Source organism: Limulus polyphemus, unplaced genomic scaffold (genome assembly GCF_000517525.1).
Source record: "Limulus polyphemus unplaced genomic scaffold, Limulus_polyphemus-2.1.2 Scaffold755, whole genome shotgun sequence".
NCBI classification, from domain to species: domain Eukaryota; kingdom Metazoa; phylum Arthropoda; class Merostomata; order Xiphosura; family Limulidae; genus Limulus; species Limulus polyphemus.
Window position 1 is genome coordinate 323327 of NW_013666365.1, and position 16246 is coordinate 339572.

At 32.8% G+C, this 16246-nt stretch overlaps 1 protein-coding gene across 1 annotated transcript in view; it reads left to right on the forward strand.

Moving 5' to 3' along the window:
- The window catches only part of LOC106460339 (homeobox protein EMX1-like), a 40540-nt gene extending 28483 nt beyond the window's left edge, over positions 1-12057 (forward strand). The window contains exon 3 of the mRNA XM_013920031.2: positions 11736-12057. Coding sequence (XP_013775485.1) covers positions 11736-11981 — 246 coding nt within the window. The 3' untranslated portion in view covers positions 11982-12057. The remainder of the gene's footprint in view (positions 1-11735) is intronic.
- The last annotated feature ends 4189 nt before the right edge of the window (positions 12058-16246 follow it).

The window sequence follows — 16246 nt, forward strand, 5'->3', positions numbered from 1 at the left end:
TATTTTGAAAACAAGTGGAGTGCGTGACTGTTCATTTATTGTCGAATTTATTTTCAACAAGTCACAGACACCTGCTGTAGAAGAATCATTAGCCCAACACACACCCATTTAACTTACATATACTTACTGTATATACTATAATCTAAAAGTAAGTTCTTGACAGTCTCATGTTAGCCCAGTCTCGTGTACCAAAATTCCTTTTTGAGACATTACAACCAAGATAGTACCTCAGTTTCTGAGACGTTACTACCAAGGCAGTAACTCTGTTTGTGAGATGTTACCAGAGGCGAACTGTCTCAGTGGGATAGCGTGAAACATCCTACCGGGCTGTTGGATTAAAAAGTTTTGTGTGAAAATATTTTGAAGCAACCACATGATTTTGATTATAATATTTGTTGTAAACATTAGGAAAATTACATAAAAAGGAGATGAACTACACTTGGATCTAATTCTATTGATACAGGGCTTAAACTTATGCGACATCTATGAGCTCTGTCACTTATTAGATGTTGCGAAGTAACGTACGCTTGTTTTGACGTTTCGGTAAATTTAATTAACAACATTTTCTCGGTCGGAAGGGCCACATTGCGTCATCTCTGTTTATTGTGCTCTCACATGTAAAATGTTTCACCTAATTCCATGTAGTTTTATTTGAAAAATAAACGGTTTAGTACAAAATAATTTAAGTTGTTAATTTTCGAAAATGTTGATATCAGTCGAGCGCAATTGAGTTTGAGGAAATTATGAACGTCGTTAGAGCTTGCTCTCCGTTCATTTTTCACCCATGAGTTTTTGATACGTTACGTTTTTAGTGCTGTCTGATATGGCCTAGTGTTAATGTTATAATAGTACAGACTGCAACCAACGTAAAGCTGGCTATCTTTTTTTTTATTATTTTTCTGTAAAATTGTTATGACACATTAAACGTAAGGCGGGTCATAGTTTTCAGAGAAAGCGGGCCGACCAGTAGTCAGTACGCCTCGGGATGCCACTACCAAGGCAGTGACCCCAGTTTCTGAGATGCTACTACCAAGACAGTAACTCCATTTGGGAGATGCTACTACAAAAACAGTAACTCTATTTGGGAGATATTACTATCAAGGCAGCAATTTTGTTTGTGAAATGCTACTGTCAAACCACTAACTCCATTTGGGAGATATTACTATCAGTTTGTGAGATGTCTTTAAAATTTTAAGCCACTCTAAAGTGCCGAAGCTAGTAATATTTTTATCTCTCTATCTGTCCATTCATCTGTCTATCGACATTTACTTATTTTATTAAACTTTGTATCTTGCATAAAACAATAAGAACATAAGAAAACATTGAGTTATTCATGTTTTCAGTCTTTCATCTTGAATTAAAGGAACCACAATACTTTTAGTGAGTTCAGTATGCAAAACATTTTGAGCTTATGCTCAGTTCTTAAGGTTAATTAACTGTGAATAGCTAACAGCGACAGGAAACTAGTCTTCTGATAAAGAAGCCGCAACGAGTTCCATTAGTACAATTCCCCTGCGGCTTTCCAGATAAATATGTATTGTTGGCTGGTACCTATATAGGTTTGGCAACAACAGGTGTAGATAAGACTTCGATAAAAGCTGCTCAGAAAGTTCCCTAAGCTTAGATTAAGCAGTAAATTCATAATGTGTTGTTATAATAAACAAGTCACAGTTGTTCCTAATGAATAAATAACTCGAACCGAAATTAATTATTTAAAAATTAAAATCAATTTATAATCATTTGTCTGAAAACTTTCTTGAATGTCTGGCGAGGTGGCAATGTAAGGTGAATACGTGACAGACTGTGGTCACACATGTAAATATTAAAGGTGTTGCGCGTGCCCGGCATGGCCAGGTGGATAAGGCGCTCGACTCACAATCTGAGGGTCACGGGTTCGAATCCGCATCCCACCAAACATGCTCGCCCTTTCAGCCGTGGGGGCGTTATAATGTGACGGTCAATCCCACTATTCGTTGATAAAAGAGTAGCCCAAGAGTTGGCGGTGGGTAGTGATGACTAGCTGCCTTCCCTCTGGTCTTACACTACTAAATTAGGGACGGCTAGCGCAGATAGCCCTCGTGTAGCTTTGCGCGAAATTCCAAAACAAACAAACAAACAAACAAGGTGTTGCGATACAGCGATACGATAAACGTGATACGATTGTATCGATACATCGTCCGATACGAAACGATACGATTTATGTATCTTCACGAAATAAGACAAACTTTCAGTAAACATCACAAGTGTTTTGTACAGAATAAATCAGAATTTCTAATTAAGTATTTTTGCTAAAAATTAATTATTCAATAAAGGAAGATGAGTATTGAGTACTACATGTTGTCATCATTTCTTTTATCAAACATATTACATGGAAAGTAACATAACAAATAACAATAATAAAATAGATAGACAGATATTAACTTATTTAAAAAAATACTTTTCTTGCCAGCTGCCATTTAGTTGATCAAACCTGAGAATTTGAAAAATCACTGTAAAGTGTGAAGTACTTAAATATGGTAATGTTAGTAATACAGATAATAATTTATAGACAAGACTGTCAAACTTTGTAACAAGCCGTTGGTAAAACTTTTGTATCTAGATACGTATCGTATCGATTACTATGATGAGATACGCACCTCTGATAAATATTATGGACGTATTCGCGAGTGATGCATTCGTACACAAACTTATGTACTTTTGTACACTTGTGTTTTATGCTGTCACAAAACACAAAATATCCGATGAAATGTGAAACTAATGGTTTAACTAATGTTTTAGTCCTTGCTAATTTACTTGCTATTTATTTACTTGTTTGCAATAATTTGTTGTTAACTGTAATGTTTTAGTGGTGAGAGGCTATGGTCATATGCTGCTCTTCCATCAAAATGTTGTTGTTAAGTAATTTTTCATTGGCAATGTGAAATATTATGCTGGAACAGCATATTGAAACTATTCATTAAATGTAATAGTAGTACTAAATACAATTATTGTGAACTTAATTGAAAAACACCCCATTTACTCGTATAATAAATTTACTTTGTTGTGATTCATTTAGAAATCTTCCTTTTAGCCATTTTCCGATCATGATACATCAAAGCATTATTAGGGAAACAATTCTTGTTTGAAGACCCTACACGATGAAATGTTTCGTTGACATTAAAAGCATCATATTTTGCTTGACTTGAAGCTAGCGGTGAGGTGTACAGAGGTTGAACCTTCACAGCATCGCTACAGTCTATGTCTCTACGTCCGGCCGTGCTTTATCTGACGACCGTGAATCTTAACAACTCCGCAGCACAGTTTTTATTATAAAAGACTCGATTGTAAAGCATTCATGTCCAAAGCAAGTCACAAATCCTTTCGTACTTTCTACAACCTATCAAATGTAAAAGGACGTCGATTCGCCAGCGTCTGATCAATCAGTTTGATCGCATAGAAATCGATACGCATTGCGTCCGGTGACTTGACCGGTATGCCTTTGCATGGAATAGTATGAATACCCGTATTCCTGAATTGCTTGAGGTATGCGCAAGTTTAAAGGATATGTTGTGGAAGTCACTTGTGTACACGTGATATGTATCGCTTTCCCAAATCCTTCTCGATTATATTATGTAATCTTCCCTGGGGCACGTGGACGGATTTTGCCAGTTACCTTTGTTTTCGTAGGATCTGGGGTACGACTTGTTCTAGGTCTCTTTTTGGATAGTCTTGAAACCCCATGTTGATCCATATTCCTTTTTTTTTCCAGTGACAACAAATACAAGGGATATGCACATCTTGGATAAATTATAAATCCCTGATCTAAACACATCTCTATGATTTGAATAAATGAATATTTTACTTAGGAAATGCTATTACATACCTTCTTCTTTTTTTTTTCCAAAACTGATCAACTTTCCGTGGCATCAGAGTACCAAACAATGGCAAAATGTTGTTCTGATACATTCCGTTCAGTCACTACTTTATATTGATTGTGGCTGCCACATGATTGTTGCATTGCATATTCCAAATCCTTTTAATATAACGTATTCAATTCTCTGTGTTCCGAGTGATATTAAACAAAGTTTGGATTTCTGTTACAAAACCTTTGCAGCTGGTCATAATACTTAAAGAAACTTGAGTCGTTACATGAAGCAAAAGGAGACAGTTTGATCAATTTTTGTTTCTCTGAATTTATATTTCCATAATATTTTATATATCTATATTTTGTGCCTGTTAAGGAAGGCAACTTTTAATTACAAAGGCGAATGTTCAATGTGGTAGCTCTACATTTCACACAATCTCGTTGTTTCCTTTGATTTTTGTTGTTTTTATATAATGTTGTTGTTGTTGTTTGTTATTAAGCACAAAGATACACAAAGGGTTATCTGTGCTCTGCCCACCACGGGTATCGAAACCCGGTTTCTAGTGGTATAAGTCCTATACATACCGCTGTGCCACTGGTGGACTTATCTAATGCTTTAAACGAGGAAAGTAGTGTAACAGTTGCACTTGGAAGCTTTACAAAGTAATAAAAAACGAATAAGATTTATCAGTTCGAGTAACTATGTGTCACAGAATCTTTGTAAACCGAAAATCTAAATCATTATTTTAAAAAAAATCGACTAAAAGTGTGTAACTACTTCTGAAACTATTTACTCTCAGGAATCTAGCCATAAAAGTATGAGAATCATAATAATACGAGTAAGAATTATAGTACCATAACACGTTCCCTGATAACATGGGCCACACCCTCCAAGGAGCGAACCGAATTGTGAGATCACGAAGTACAGTAGACTGTATGTTTGTTGGCAACAGAAACAGGTTAAATTTCGCTAACAAAATTTATTAATTCACATACATTTTTTATTGCAAACCGAAATGAATCTAAATATGTGCACATACACAAATCTACTCGCACAGTGTTATTGGGCAGCAGTTTGACTTCTAATTTATTTTTTATTGGTTCGTTAAACGCAAGCAAAATCAGAACTAATGTAACATAAACTGAATTAAAGTTTATATATATAAACAGAGTTGAGGTTTGTACTTATGTTCTAATATAGGTAAAAAATATTCAGAAGCTTCCCTTTTCATTCTAGACTTTTTATTGATAAAATATGTAGAATATATTTCATATATATATATATATTTAAATGTAGTAAAATTCATTAAAAAATCGCCCCCCCCCCCCCCAGAGCACAGTATGTCTGCGGACTTGTACCGCTACAAACCGTGGTGGGCAGAGCACAGATAGCCCATTGTGTAGCTTTGTGCTTAATTTTAAACAAACATTAAAAAACACTGAGTCTGTTATACAACGCAACATGATAACATAATATTTTAAGTATATATATATACATATATATGTGTGTGTGTGTACGTAAAAATAAAACATTTTTATTATAGATGTACGCGCTAGCAAAACTGTAAGCAAACAATGTAAAATTACTTCATTTATACAAAACTATAAAAGGTATCATTTTAAAGTGAAAATGTCTGCGACTATAGTATTCAAAAGTATTGGGGATATTCCGTCCATCAGAAATAATCAAAACAACAGGTGCAAAACTAGAAAGCGAGCTACACGTTCTATAAAAGTTAGAGTCTGGATGCTGAAACACCATATCCTCTCAGATCCCACTATCACTCATTGTCTATAGCCAGTTGTAGGCATGACAGTTTCCTCTTAGGGCATGAAAATAGAAATCTGATAACAACTGTCACCCTCGATTTGTAACAAAAATTATCAACCAACCCATATTCTTTTGTAATAGTTCTAATAATACTTGATATTGTAGTTTTTAGATGTGATATCATAAACCCGCTTCTATGGTTCTGGTACACCTACATCTTCCCTTTATGTATATAGATAGTTCCTAGTATTAAACGTAATAACCTGTGCATGATTGAAAAAAAATAACAAAAAACTCAAAGGTTAATTCATAAAAAAGTACAAATGTTATTGTTCTAGTTTTCTTAGTGCAGAGCTGCACAATGGGTTATCTTTACTCTGTTCACTGCAGGAAATCAAAGTTACCGCTGATTCACTGGAGGACACACGTATTATTAAATATTGTTACTGATAAGCAGTAAAATCGTTAAGACAACAAAAAATAAACACAAAGAGGATGTGGATCATCTTTTTGAAGCCCAACGAGAAGAATGAAAAACAATGGGTAATACATTTTAAGCCAGGAAAAGAAAAGGAAGCATTTAAAGCCCCCCCCCCCGTAATTCTTAGAACTAGTTAATATCTTCAAGCAATAATATAAAAGGTTAAATCAAAACAATCTGAAGACATCTAAGAGAAAAATGAAAAGTAATAGTAACAAGTTCAGGATCTTAGAAAAAAAAATACAATTATAAATTATTTAACTGAAATCAAACGTGTGAAGGTGAAAAGAAACCAGCGGAACAAGAAATATGGTAAAAACTAACAACCTGGACTTCAGCATAAAAACAAACAGGTAAACATGAACAAAGCTCAGTACAGGAAGGAAAGAAATGGAAATTCTATGAACGAGGAAACAAAGTAAAGTTAAACAAAGTATATTCTGACTAGAGTAAAAAGAAAGTCATTATATGATGGTCGAAAGACTGAAAGAAGAAAAATTGAAGTCTTCTAAAAGAAGAGTAAAAATGACAATAAACAAATTGAAATCTAATGACAGAGAAAAATGAAGCAAACCAACTGAAATCCAATGAAGTTTGGTGTGGTTTAACAATTAGGAAATAATTAATAAAATAAATCAATATAGTGTAACTTAATAATCAATAAATTCTAGCTCAATGTGATAAAACACTAATAAACGCGAGCTCAGTAAAAGACAAATTAAGTAACGGAGAAGTACCTAAGCAACAAAATAGGCACTTTTAACAAAATGAAGACTGGCAAATGAAGAAAAGCTGGGAGTGAGCAAATTGGAATGCAGCTGGAAACGATATAAGAGAATAATATGGATCTTAACAAGAGCAAAATCATATAAAGAGCAACAACAACAAAAAACGAAACAAAACAAGATGGATTCCAGTGACGTTTAGGATAATGGAACATTGCGACAGTACGACGATATTTTAGTTCAATAAAATATAAGGAAAAGAAAACTCGTAATAAACGAAGGAAAATAGAGACTAAAACCAAGTGTTGCACGTCAGACGAAGCAAAGGAGGGATCAACAAACAAGTGTTGATCATCAAATAAATCAAAGAAGGGATTAGCAAACAAAGAAGTGTTGATCATCAAATAAATCAAAGAAAGGATTAACAAACAAAGAAGTGTTGATCATCAGATAAATCAAAGAAAGGATTAACAAACAAATACGGATTGATCATCAGATGAAACAAAGGAAGAATTAACAAACAAGTGTTGAGCATCAGATGAATCAAAGAAAGGATTAACAAACAAAGAAGTGTTGATCATCAGATAAATCAAAGAAAGGATTAACAAACAAATACGGATTGATCATCAGATGAAACAAAGGAAGAATTAACAAACAAGTGTTGAGCATCAGATGAATCAAATGAAGGGTATAAAAACAAGTGTTGAGCATCAGATGAAACAAAGGAAGGATAAAAAACAAGTGTTGAACATCAGGCGAATCAAAGAAAGGATTAACAAACAAACAAGTGTTGATCATCAGATGAATCAAAGAAAGGATTAACAAACAAACAAGTGTTGATCATCAGATGAATCAAAGAAAGGATTAACAAACAAACAAGTGTTGATCATCAGATGAATCAAAGAAAGGATTAACAAACAAACAAGTGTTGATCATCAGATGAAACAAAGGAAGAATTAACAAACAAGTGTTGAGCATCAGATGAAACAAAGGAGGGATCTACAAACAAACAAGTGTTGAGTATCAGATGAAGCAAAGGAAGGATCAAAACAAGTATTGAGCAAAGAAAGAATTAAGAATATGAATAAAAGGAGTAAAAATATGAAAATAAATCAAGTATGGGACAATAAAAATCCATTAACAACACTTCATGTTCATTGGAAAAAATGCAAAAAGTAAACCAAAATATGTAAAATCAAGACGGAGCCTATGATAATGTATTCAAGGTCAAATTGAATCCTGATTGAAAAGAAAAGATTCATAATATTGAACTAACAAAAAAAAAACTGTTTAAAATTGAGCTACCTGCTGGAGAAACTAAAAATACTATGTAATATTACTTCTTCTTTTATGGAAGTTTCATCACATACTAACCCTATAAAAAATTACCACGTTTCACCAGCTACACCATAAAAGACTAATACAAATAGTATTTCAACAAATATTGTTGTACACCATTTATATAATCTTCTTACTAGAAGCACATCTTTTAGGAAATTTCGTCACATATTACCCTAAAAAATTACCATGTTTCACCAGATATACCATACATCATCCCAATTGTATAAACTAATATTATATTGATTAAATTCTTATTAATATTTAATATTTTCGTTGTTTCATAACATATATATATACCTAATAATAAGATCATGTTTTACCAATGTAAGAGAAAAAAGAAAATAGTGACTGCTAAAATGGAACTCAGCGAAATAACAAACAAGAAAAAGAGCAAGAAATTCAACTCTAGTGAGTAGAAAGTAAGTAAAAACAGTTGAAACACTGACATCCAGAAAGATGATAAAGTGGAAATTAAAAAGTTCCAGCACTCTATTTACAGAAAGACAAGAGCCAATGTTGTTAATGATAAACCAAATTGGAGCCAAGAGAGGTGAGAGCAAAGAGACTGATTATTTGTGAGTGAAGTAACAAAGTAAGTAACTGTAGATTTGAAAACCGCACAGATGTATGAACAGTCTGAATATACGAATTGAAAGAGAGCAATAGAAAGTGCTGGGGGAGGGGGGCACAAAGCTAGAGAAAAAAATCTGATCCTCTGCGAAATTGAAATGAGAGAAAAAATAATTGATTATAGAATACCAAAGAAAAGTTAGAAAAAATACAGGAAACCACTTATGTAAAACAAAAAGAAAAAAAAAGAAAGGGAGAGAGATATGTATTCCACTCACACAAACACGTTTTGGTTCACTAGAGATTTAATTTACGAAGGAAGTGAGGATGACTGGCATTATTTTATCGGTGGTTTTATCTTGTCATAGCTATAATATTATACGTTTCAATAATTCTTTAATTATTTTTTTTTTGGTATTGCAAAACCGAATAATAAATCTAGAAAATAATCTAAACAATATTTATTCAGTTTATTGGGAGAGTATATCAGACATTTACATCAAGGCAGATGATCAAGTACATATAAGAGACACAGAGTGGGATTCTTATGCTAGGCCTAACACCATATAACTAATCAAATAAATAATTTATACGCTAGAGTAGTTTGGTTTCGGCTCAAGCACAGCTCTCCTCCCACCAATTCTTAAGCCTCGTTGCAACATATTTATCAGTGCGTAGTTCAGATAGCATGACCAACCACTGACCACACGGAGGAAACTGGTCGCAGCAACCACATTTACTTTTTTACTTTATTATTATTATATATATATATATTTTAGCATAAAGTGCCCTCCAGTGGCTCAGCGGTAAATCAAACGAAAAATAAATAAATGAAATGTAATAATATCAGAATACAAAAGTATTTTGTTTATTGATCGTTAAAATATGAAGATGGTAATTCATTATTTTTAAATTTATCTAACCAAGAGTATTTCAGTTTTCATATTGTAGGTTTCGAACTCATCAAATGCATAATAGTAATGGAAGTAATAGTATTAAAATAATCTTAATTATATTAGGTACTTAATGTTATTTATTTGCTTTGTTGTTAAGCCCAAAGCTACAAAATGTATCACCACAGGTATCGAAACCTGATTTTTAGCGTTATGAGCTGTCAGACTTACCGCTGAACTACCTAGGGGCATTTATCTATTTCTTCACAAGTTAGAGGAGTTAAGGACCGGCCATAGCACAGGTTCTCCTCTCTTCTATTGTGGAGTCCCATTGCTACACGTTTGTCAATGTACAGACCAAGTATCATTGCACGGTTCCTAATTCCGAACCATCGACTTCAGGCAGACAACCGGCTGGCAGCAAACACTTTTATCTTATATTTTTATTATGAATTAACGTATATCACTTTTAGATTATAATTATTACATTATTAATAACATTTACCTAATGTAAATAAGATGATTTTAATACCATTACTTCCATTACTATTTTATGCTTCGGTAGTTTGGCACAAGCTCTCCTTCCTATTGTAACTTCTCCAAGATTCTGCTAGTAATATTGCTCAATTCAATTTGTCTGCTCTTTCTAAATACGTTTGCGATAGCTCCGCTTCTAGTATCACCATTCGTTTGTTTGTTTGTAATTATGCATAAAGCTACACAATGGGCTATCTGTGCTCTGCCAACCACGGGTATCGAAACCCGGTATCTAGCGTTGTAGGTCCACAGACATGCCGCTGTGCCACTGGGGGGCGTATCAACATTCAATCGATGTTTAATTTGTTCTTAAAAGATAAACGTGATACTGTTTCATAGAAGTGCAATTTGATAATGTTAAAGAGAACAGAATTTCTAAATTAACAATAATGGTAAAAATCACATTATATTGTTAGGTTAAGTACAGCTACCTGCCACATGCTTGAATTATTACTAAATTTCCTACACTGTCGTCGGTTTTTTTTTTTTTTTTTTCTAGCTACTGCTAAGAGTCCTGGAAAATATCGTAATGGCCTAACCTAGGCCTGTTGCGAAACGTCCACTGTAGCGGTTACAGTGTTAATAGCTCATATTTCTGGTTACTGATGATGATAAAAAAAGGTTTTAAAATGGTAAGTTTGGAACGAAAACAACTTAAGAGATCGCGAGAGAGGTTGTTTAACCATGTGTCGTTTAATTGTGCTCTGTGTATTTCAGTTAGATTATATTTATTCAGGCTTAGGATCGATTTGCCCGGAAAGTTTTTTTGATACAGTTCTGGAACAATGATTTTTGGTTTTGTATAATTGCAGTTTGTGTTCAAAGCTTCTTTAAACTAGGCTTAGCCTGAACTGTAATATGTAACTAAACACTTATCGTTAATATGTAGAATTGAAATTATAAAACTTCGTACCACTACTCATCATAATATGATCTTTGTCAGGCCTAGAAGATTTGAAAAAACGCATAGGTTTTAGCCATGTGTGGCTAGCAAATTCTAGTCCCTAGATATCGTATGATATACACCGGCAACATGGTGGCTTTGATTAAAGCTATCTAGGGATCAAATAAGAATAAGTACGCGAAAAAATATCCTTTCTTTTAGCATACAAACTCTCATATATTCAGCAATATCACTAAATCAAAATGTGGTGTATAGATGGTGCTTCATACAGTGTAACAACTGAAACTATATTTTGAGCGTGTGTGCGAAATGTTGACCTTTTATTTTATCAAGTTAATCTTCTATTTCACCCAGATCTTTCTTAGCACAGAAAGTGTAATACCTAAAAAGCATGGCTTTTAAATATTTGCTTTATAATGAAAACAAAAATGCTTTTAGAAATTCCAAGACTTCATTAAGTACATACAAAGATAGGCATTTTTGGCACTGCTATGGAGGAGGGAAAGAAGTAGTCAAATAACATTGTTATTTAGGCTGGTTGTTGTGATAAACCGAAATGCATTAGTACAAAGACTGTAAGAACATAAAGAAGAACTTTTAAATGATTCATTTTATTTTTTCAAAACAAGTGTTGAATCTGTACTCACGTGTCATTTGTTTATTACTTAGGTTAAAGTATGGTTTCAGAACCGAAGAACAAAGAACAAGCGTCAAAAACAGGAAGAAGAAGATGCACATCCAAGCCATAAACAGGAGCAGAAGCATTCAAGCTTTGTCCAAAAAGCTGAAGATCAAAGCCCTGAACTAAATCGATTAAGCGACAATTCCTCACCTGACATTTTACTTGAACACCCAAGTAGTCCAGCGGATGCTAAGCCTAACTTGCATGTAAATGAAGACAGCACCGAATCATAGATAGTGACTTAATTCTATTTCAATCTGTTGATGGTTGAAAATTGTCCTAATTATCGAACACTAAAAAAAAAAAAAACAACAACAACAACAACAAAAACTGAAAGTAGTAATGGAAGATATATTTCCGAAAACTTTGGTATTCATATGAATATTTGATCCGGATACCTAAATCAATACTGTCTCTGCTTCTGTGATAAATACAAATTATAGTATGCTACATGTTTCATAGACAATTTTGTATGAAATGTGAAACACTTTTGCCTTTCTTCTACTAAGGCGATAGAGTTTAACTTAAATTAAGTGGCTTGCGGGCATTTTATGATTTTTTTGTGTGCTATTCTATTAGTTTAATGTACGAAAAGTAAGTGAAATATTATTTCAGAACTTGAAGAATCATATTATATTGAACTAGTTGAGCAAGAGATGATATATATATACACAAAAGCACACATTCGTGAGGGCTGTTTCGATTATATCAAACGTACGTAAATACCTTGTCATGTAAAAATTTATGATTGCCGTCCAAGTAAACTTGCTATTATTCCACTATTAAGCCCTGGTTTAGCTTATTCCTAACGTTGATTTTTGACACGATTGTATACAAATGGATTTATTGAACATAATTTTGCATAAAATTATTTTTTTTACCAATAGCAAGTTTGAAATAGGAATTGATTTTGCCTTGTTTTATATATACATTTTTAAACGACTTAATAATCCATACAAATAATGCATTTATTTAATCAGTTTATTCCAAGAACAGTTGTAAGAAAGATTGAACTAAGAGAATCATAAATGTATGAACTTGAAGTCAGAAGTCGATTTATTCTATGGATTATAAAATGTTGGTGAAAATTGCTAAATCTGAAAATAGTATATTGACTAAAAAGCTATAAATTCTATTTTACCTATTAGTCTCTTACTTTTAAATCTGACAGATTGTGCAAGTTAATCTGAATAAATAAAAGTTTATACATAAAACAGTTGCTTATAGAAGCATGTGGAGTATCTTTTAATGAAAGTGCAAAAAAATAGATTTTTCTATCCCATCAATGTAAGAAACAATTAATTATATGTATTAATTTTGATACTAAATATTTGTACAGCATCTAAGCTTAACAATTAATTATTCATATGAAATCAAACGAGAGAATATATTGTTTTGGAATTTCGTGATGACTAATATGGTTTTAGAAATATCTCTATAAATACATGCTTCTTTTCAGACTTCACCATCAGTTCTCATTGCTCATGTTGGTTAGAGATATAAGTTTATTGTTAAGAAGTCCCATGTTTGAATCTGTTTGTGAATAACCTCTAAAATACACAGGGAACCTTTATGCTATAGCGAGCAGAACTAAAAGTCCATAGATGTACGCTGAATCAGTATCTCATGTATAAATTCCATATACACGGTGACTAAAAATTACTACTTATTTATCTTGCCAAGGATGGTCATGAATTTATTTAAAGTCCAAGGAATCACAATTATAATACTTGTTGTTTCATGGTACAAATGTATTAATTGTATTATTTATAGAACATTACATTACACATTCGAAAAAAAACAACTGTTGCTATGAAAAACTGTTGGTATTGATATGAAAAAACTAGGCCTACTAAAATAAGCAAATACATATTTCTACTAGGCTTTAAAAATGTATCGGTAATAAAAACCTTACATTTTGAATAGGAAAGAACAAGTATTATAATTGTGATTGCTTGTACTTTAAATAAATTCATGACCACCCTTGGCATGATTTATATTTATTTATTGGCAAAGAACTCTTATTTCATCCTTTACTGACAGTGCATAAATAAATTAATCACTTAAAAGTACGTTGTTGTTATTGGGCCTAATTTTATCGTCGACCGTGCAACGATACTTAGTGAGTATCATAAAAAAATAACAAGTAATGAAAGGATTTAATAAAATATAATTTATATATATATATGTGTGTGTATCTTTTACAAAAATATCAAATGCAAAATAAATAGTTTTTATATAAAACTCGAACGACCTAAATAGAAAACCTGTTCTCTACTCTAAACATTGGATCACGCCTTCAGAGTCGCTTTTCCTGATAATAAGTGCATGCTTTTTCATCTGGAACACTTTGATGTGATTGTAAGTACAAAAATATTTCTGTTTTAAACCATATACGTCGCTCTTGCAGGTGATATATTCTCTGAGACTTTCGTTAAATCGAATAATTTTATACCTAAAGTGCACTTAATTATTTTGTAATATTTAAATAGTATAAGTTCTTTAGAATAAATATATTATAAATGTTTTGTATGCTTATTTCTAATAATAAAATAAAGCATATTGAATTATTTCATAAGTTAAGAATTCGGTATTCACGGGTGAACATGGTTCATATATAGTTATACCAGAAAGGTAAAATTTGTATGTGGTAGGCTAATTTTATTATGCTCAAATTTTGTGAAATCTCAAGTTACGCAGCGTAATTCAGAGACTAATTCCTAAAAGTATTTTCCTCGTGAAAACAAAAACAACAGCTTCAAACTCGAGAATAATTTTCTGACAGGTCGTGCATTTTACGAAGAAAGTAGTGCAAATTAAATTCTACAATAGAAGAAAACATCACGACAGATGTTACTAAGACATGTGCCTTATTATTCACGTGAGCTAAAGTGAAGTGTTTTTATTTCTGTGTTAATGTCGTGTTGTGTACTACCAGAAGAGATTGATTTACATACATTTCAATGTGTTGAACAATACTATCCTATAATTATGTCTTCGATTTCAAAGAAGTTGTTAGAAAATAGGCTTAACATGAAACTACCAGACATATATTATTATAAGTTATAGACATCTGGTGGAAACTAATGGACCAAAGTTTTTCATTTGTGTAAGGAAATCATGAAGTTTAATTAAATAAAACTGTTTAACTAAAACCGTTTTCAAATTAGAAACGTTTATTCCTGAAAAAAAGAAGAAATTTGACGACTGAGATTTTTACTCCAAACATTAAACAACATATAATAAGTTTCACTACTGTTAATATTATGTGTTTTTCTTGTGATATTGCTACGACATGTATATTTTCAAAACAACAACGACAAAATTCTCTGTTTTCTACGTCTTGCGATAAGCAACACATTTTACATGAACATTTTAACATCAGAACGCAAGATACATAAACGTTAGTTAAAGCATAAATTCTTGATAGCTGAAAAATGTTAGTTCCCTCATGTATTTTACGGGAATGTTTTAGTGTCGAAAGTTCAACTTATAATTTCAATAATTTTAAGATCACTTGCTTACTTACTGAAACATACATTCATGGAATAGTTCAGAATTCTCGAATCTGCGTAAAAACCTATGCAACGTTTAGCTGCCCTTATCTTAAAATGATAGTCTAGAGGGAAGGCAGCTAATCAACAATACCCATCATCAGCTCTTGGTACTCTAGTCTAACCAACAGTGGGATTTGATCATCAATTTTGTAGCGCGCGCGCACACACACACACATTACTGCCCCAAAATGCGTAGCGCGATTTTGCAGCAACGAGTCGCGAATAAAGAACACACACACACACACACACACTACTGCCCCAAAATGCGTACCGCGTTTTTGCAGCAACGAGTCGCGAATAAAGAACACACACACACTACTGCCCCAAAATGCGTACCGCGTTTTTGCAGCAACGAGTCGCGAATAAAGAACACACACACACTACTGCCCCAAAATGCGTACCGCGTTTTTGCAGCAACGAGTCGCGAATAAAGAACTCTCAGTTTCAGTTAGAGCATGCTAACTACAGAGCCACACATGACCCTTCCTTACTAAATGACATTAACAGTGTTTTCATTAACATTAACTTTACTTAATAAACCTTGAAGAATTTTAGTATATTTTAGACTTCCCAGGAAACAATTTGTGACTGTAATAGTCCTGGCATTCATTACCTTCATAACTAACTAATTTAGAAAGTCTTAATAAAGAATTACTGTCACCCTGGGAAACAGGTTCGCCAAGTAGCCAATTTAAAAAAGAGAAGAATACACTGTTAATTATTAAGAATATTACTAACGGATGCACAATTAACAATAAATTTTAAAATCTGCCTTTGCTCTGATTTATTATTGATTTAGGTGAAACCATGAAATAAAAACAGTCATGTCAATGTTTCCAATTTTGTAAATGTATTTAACAAAAATTGTATTATGGTGTCTTATTCCCCGAAAGTATTTTTTTTTATCTGTTTAGTTATCAGGCAGGCGGCAACACTGCCTA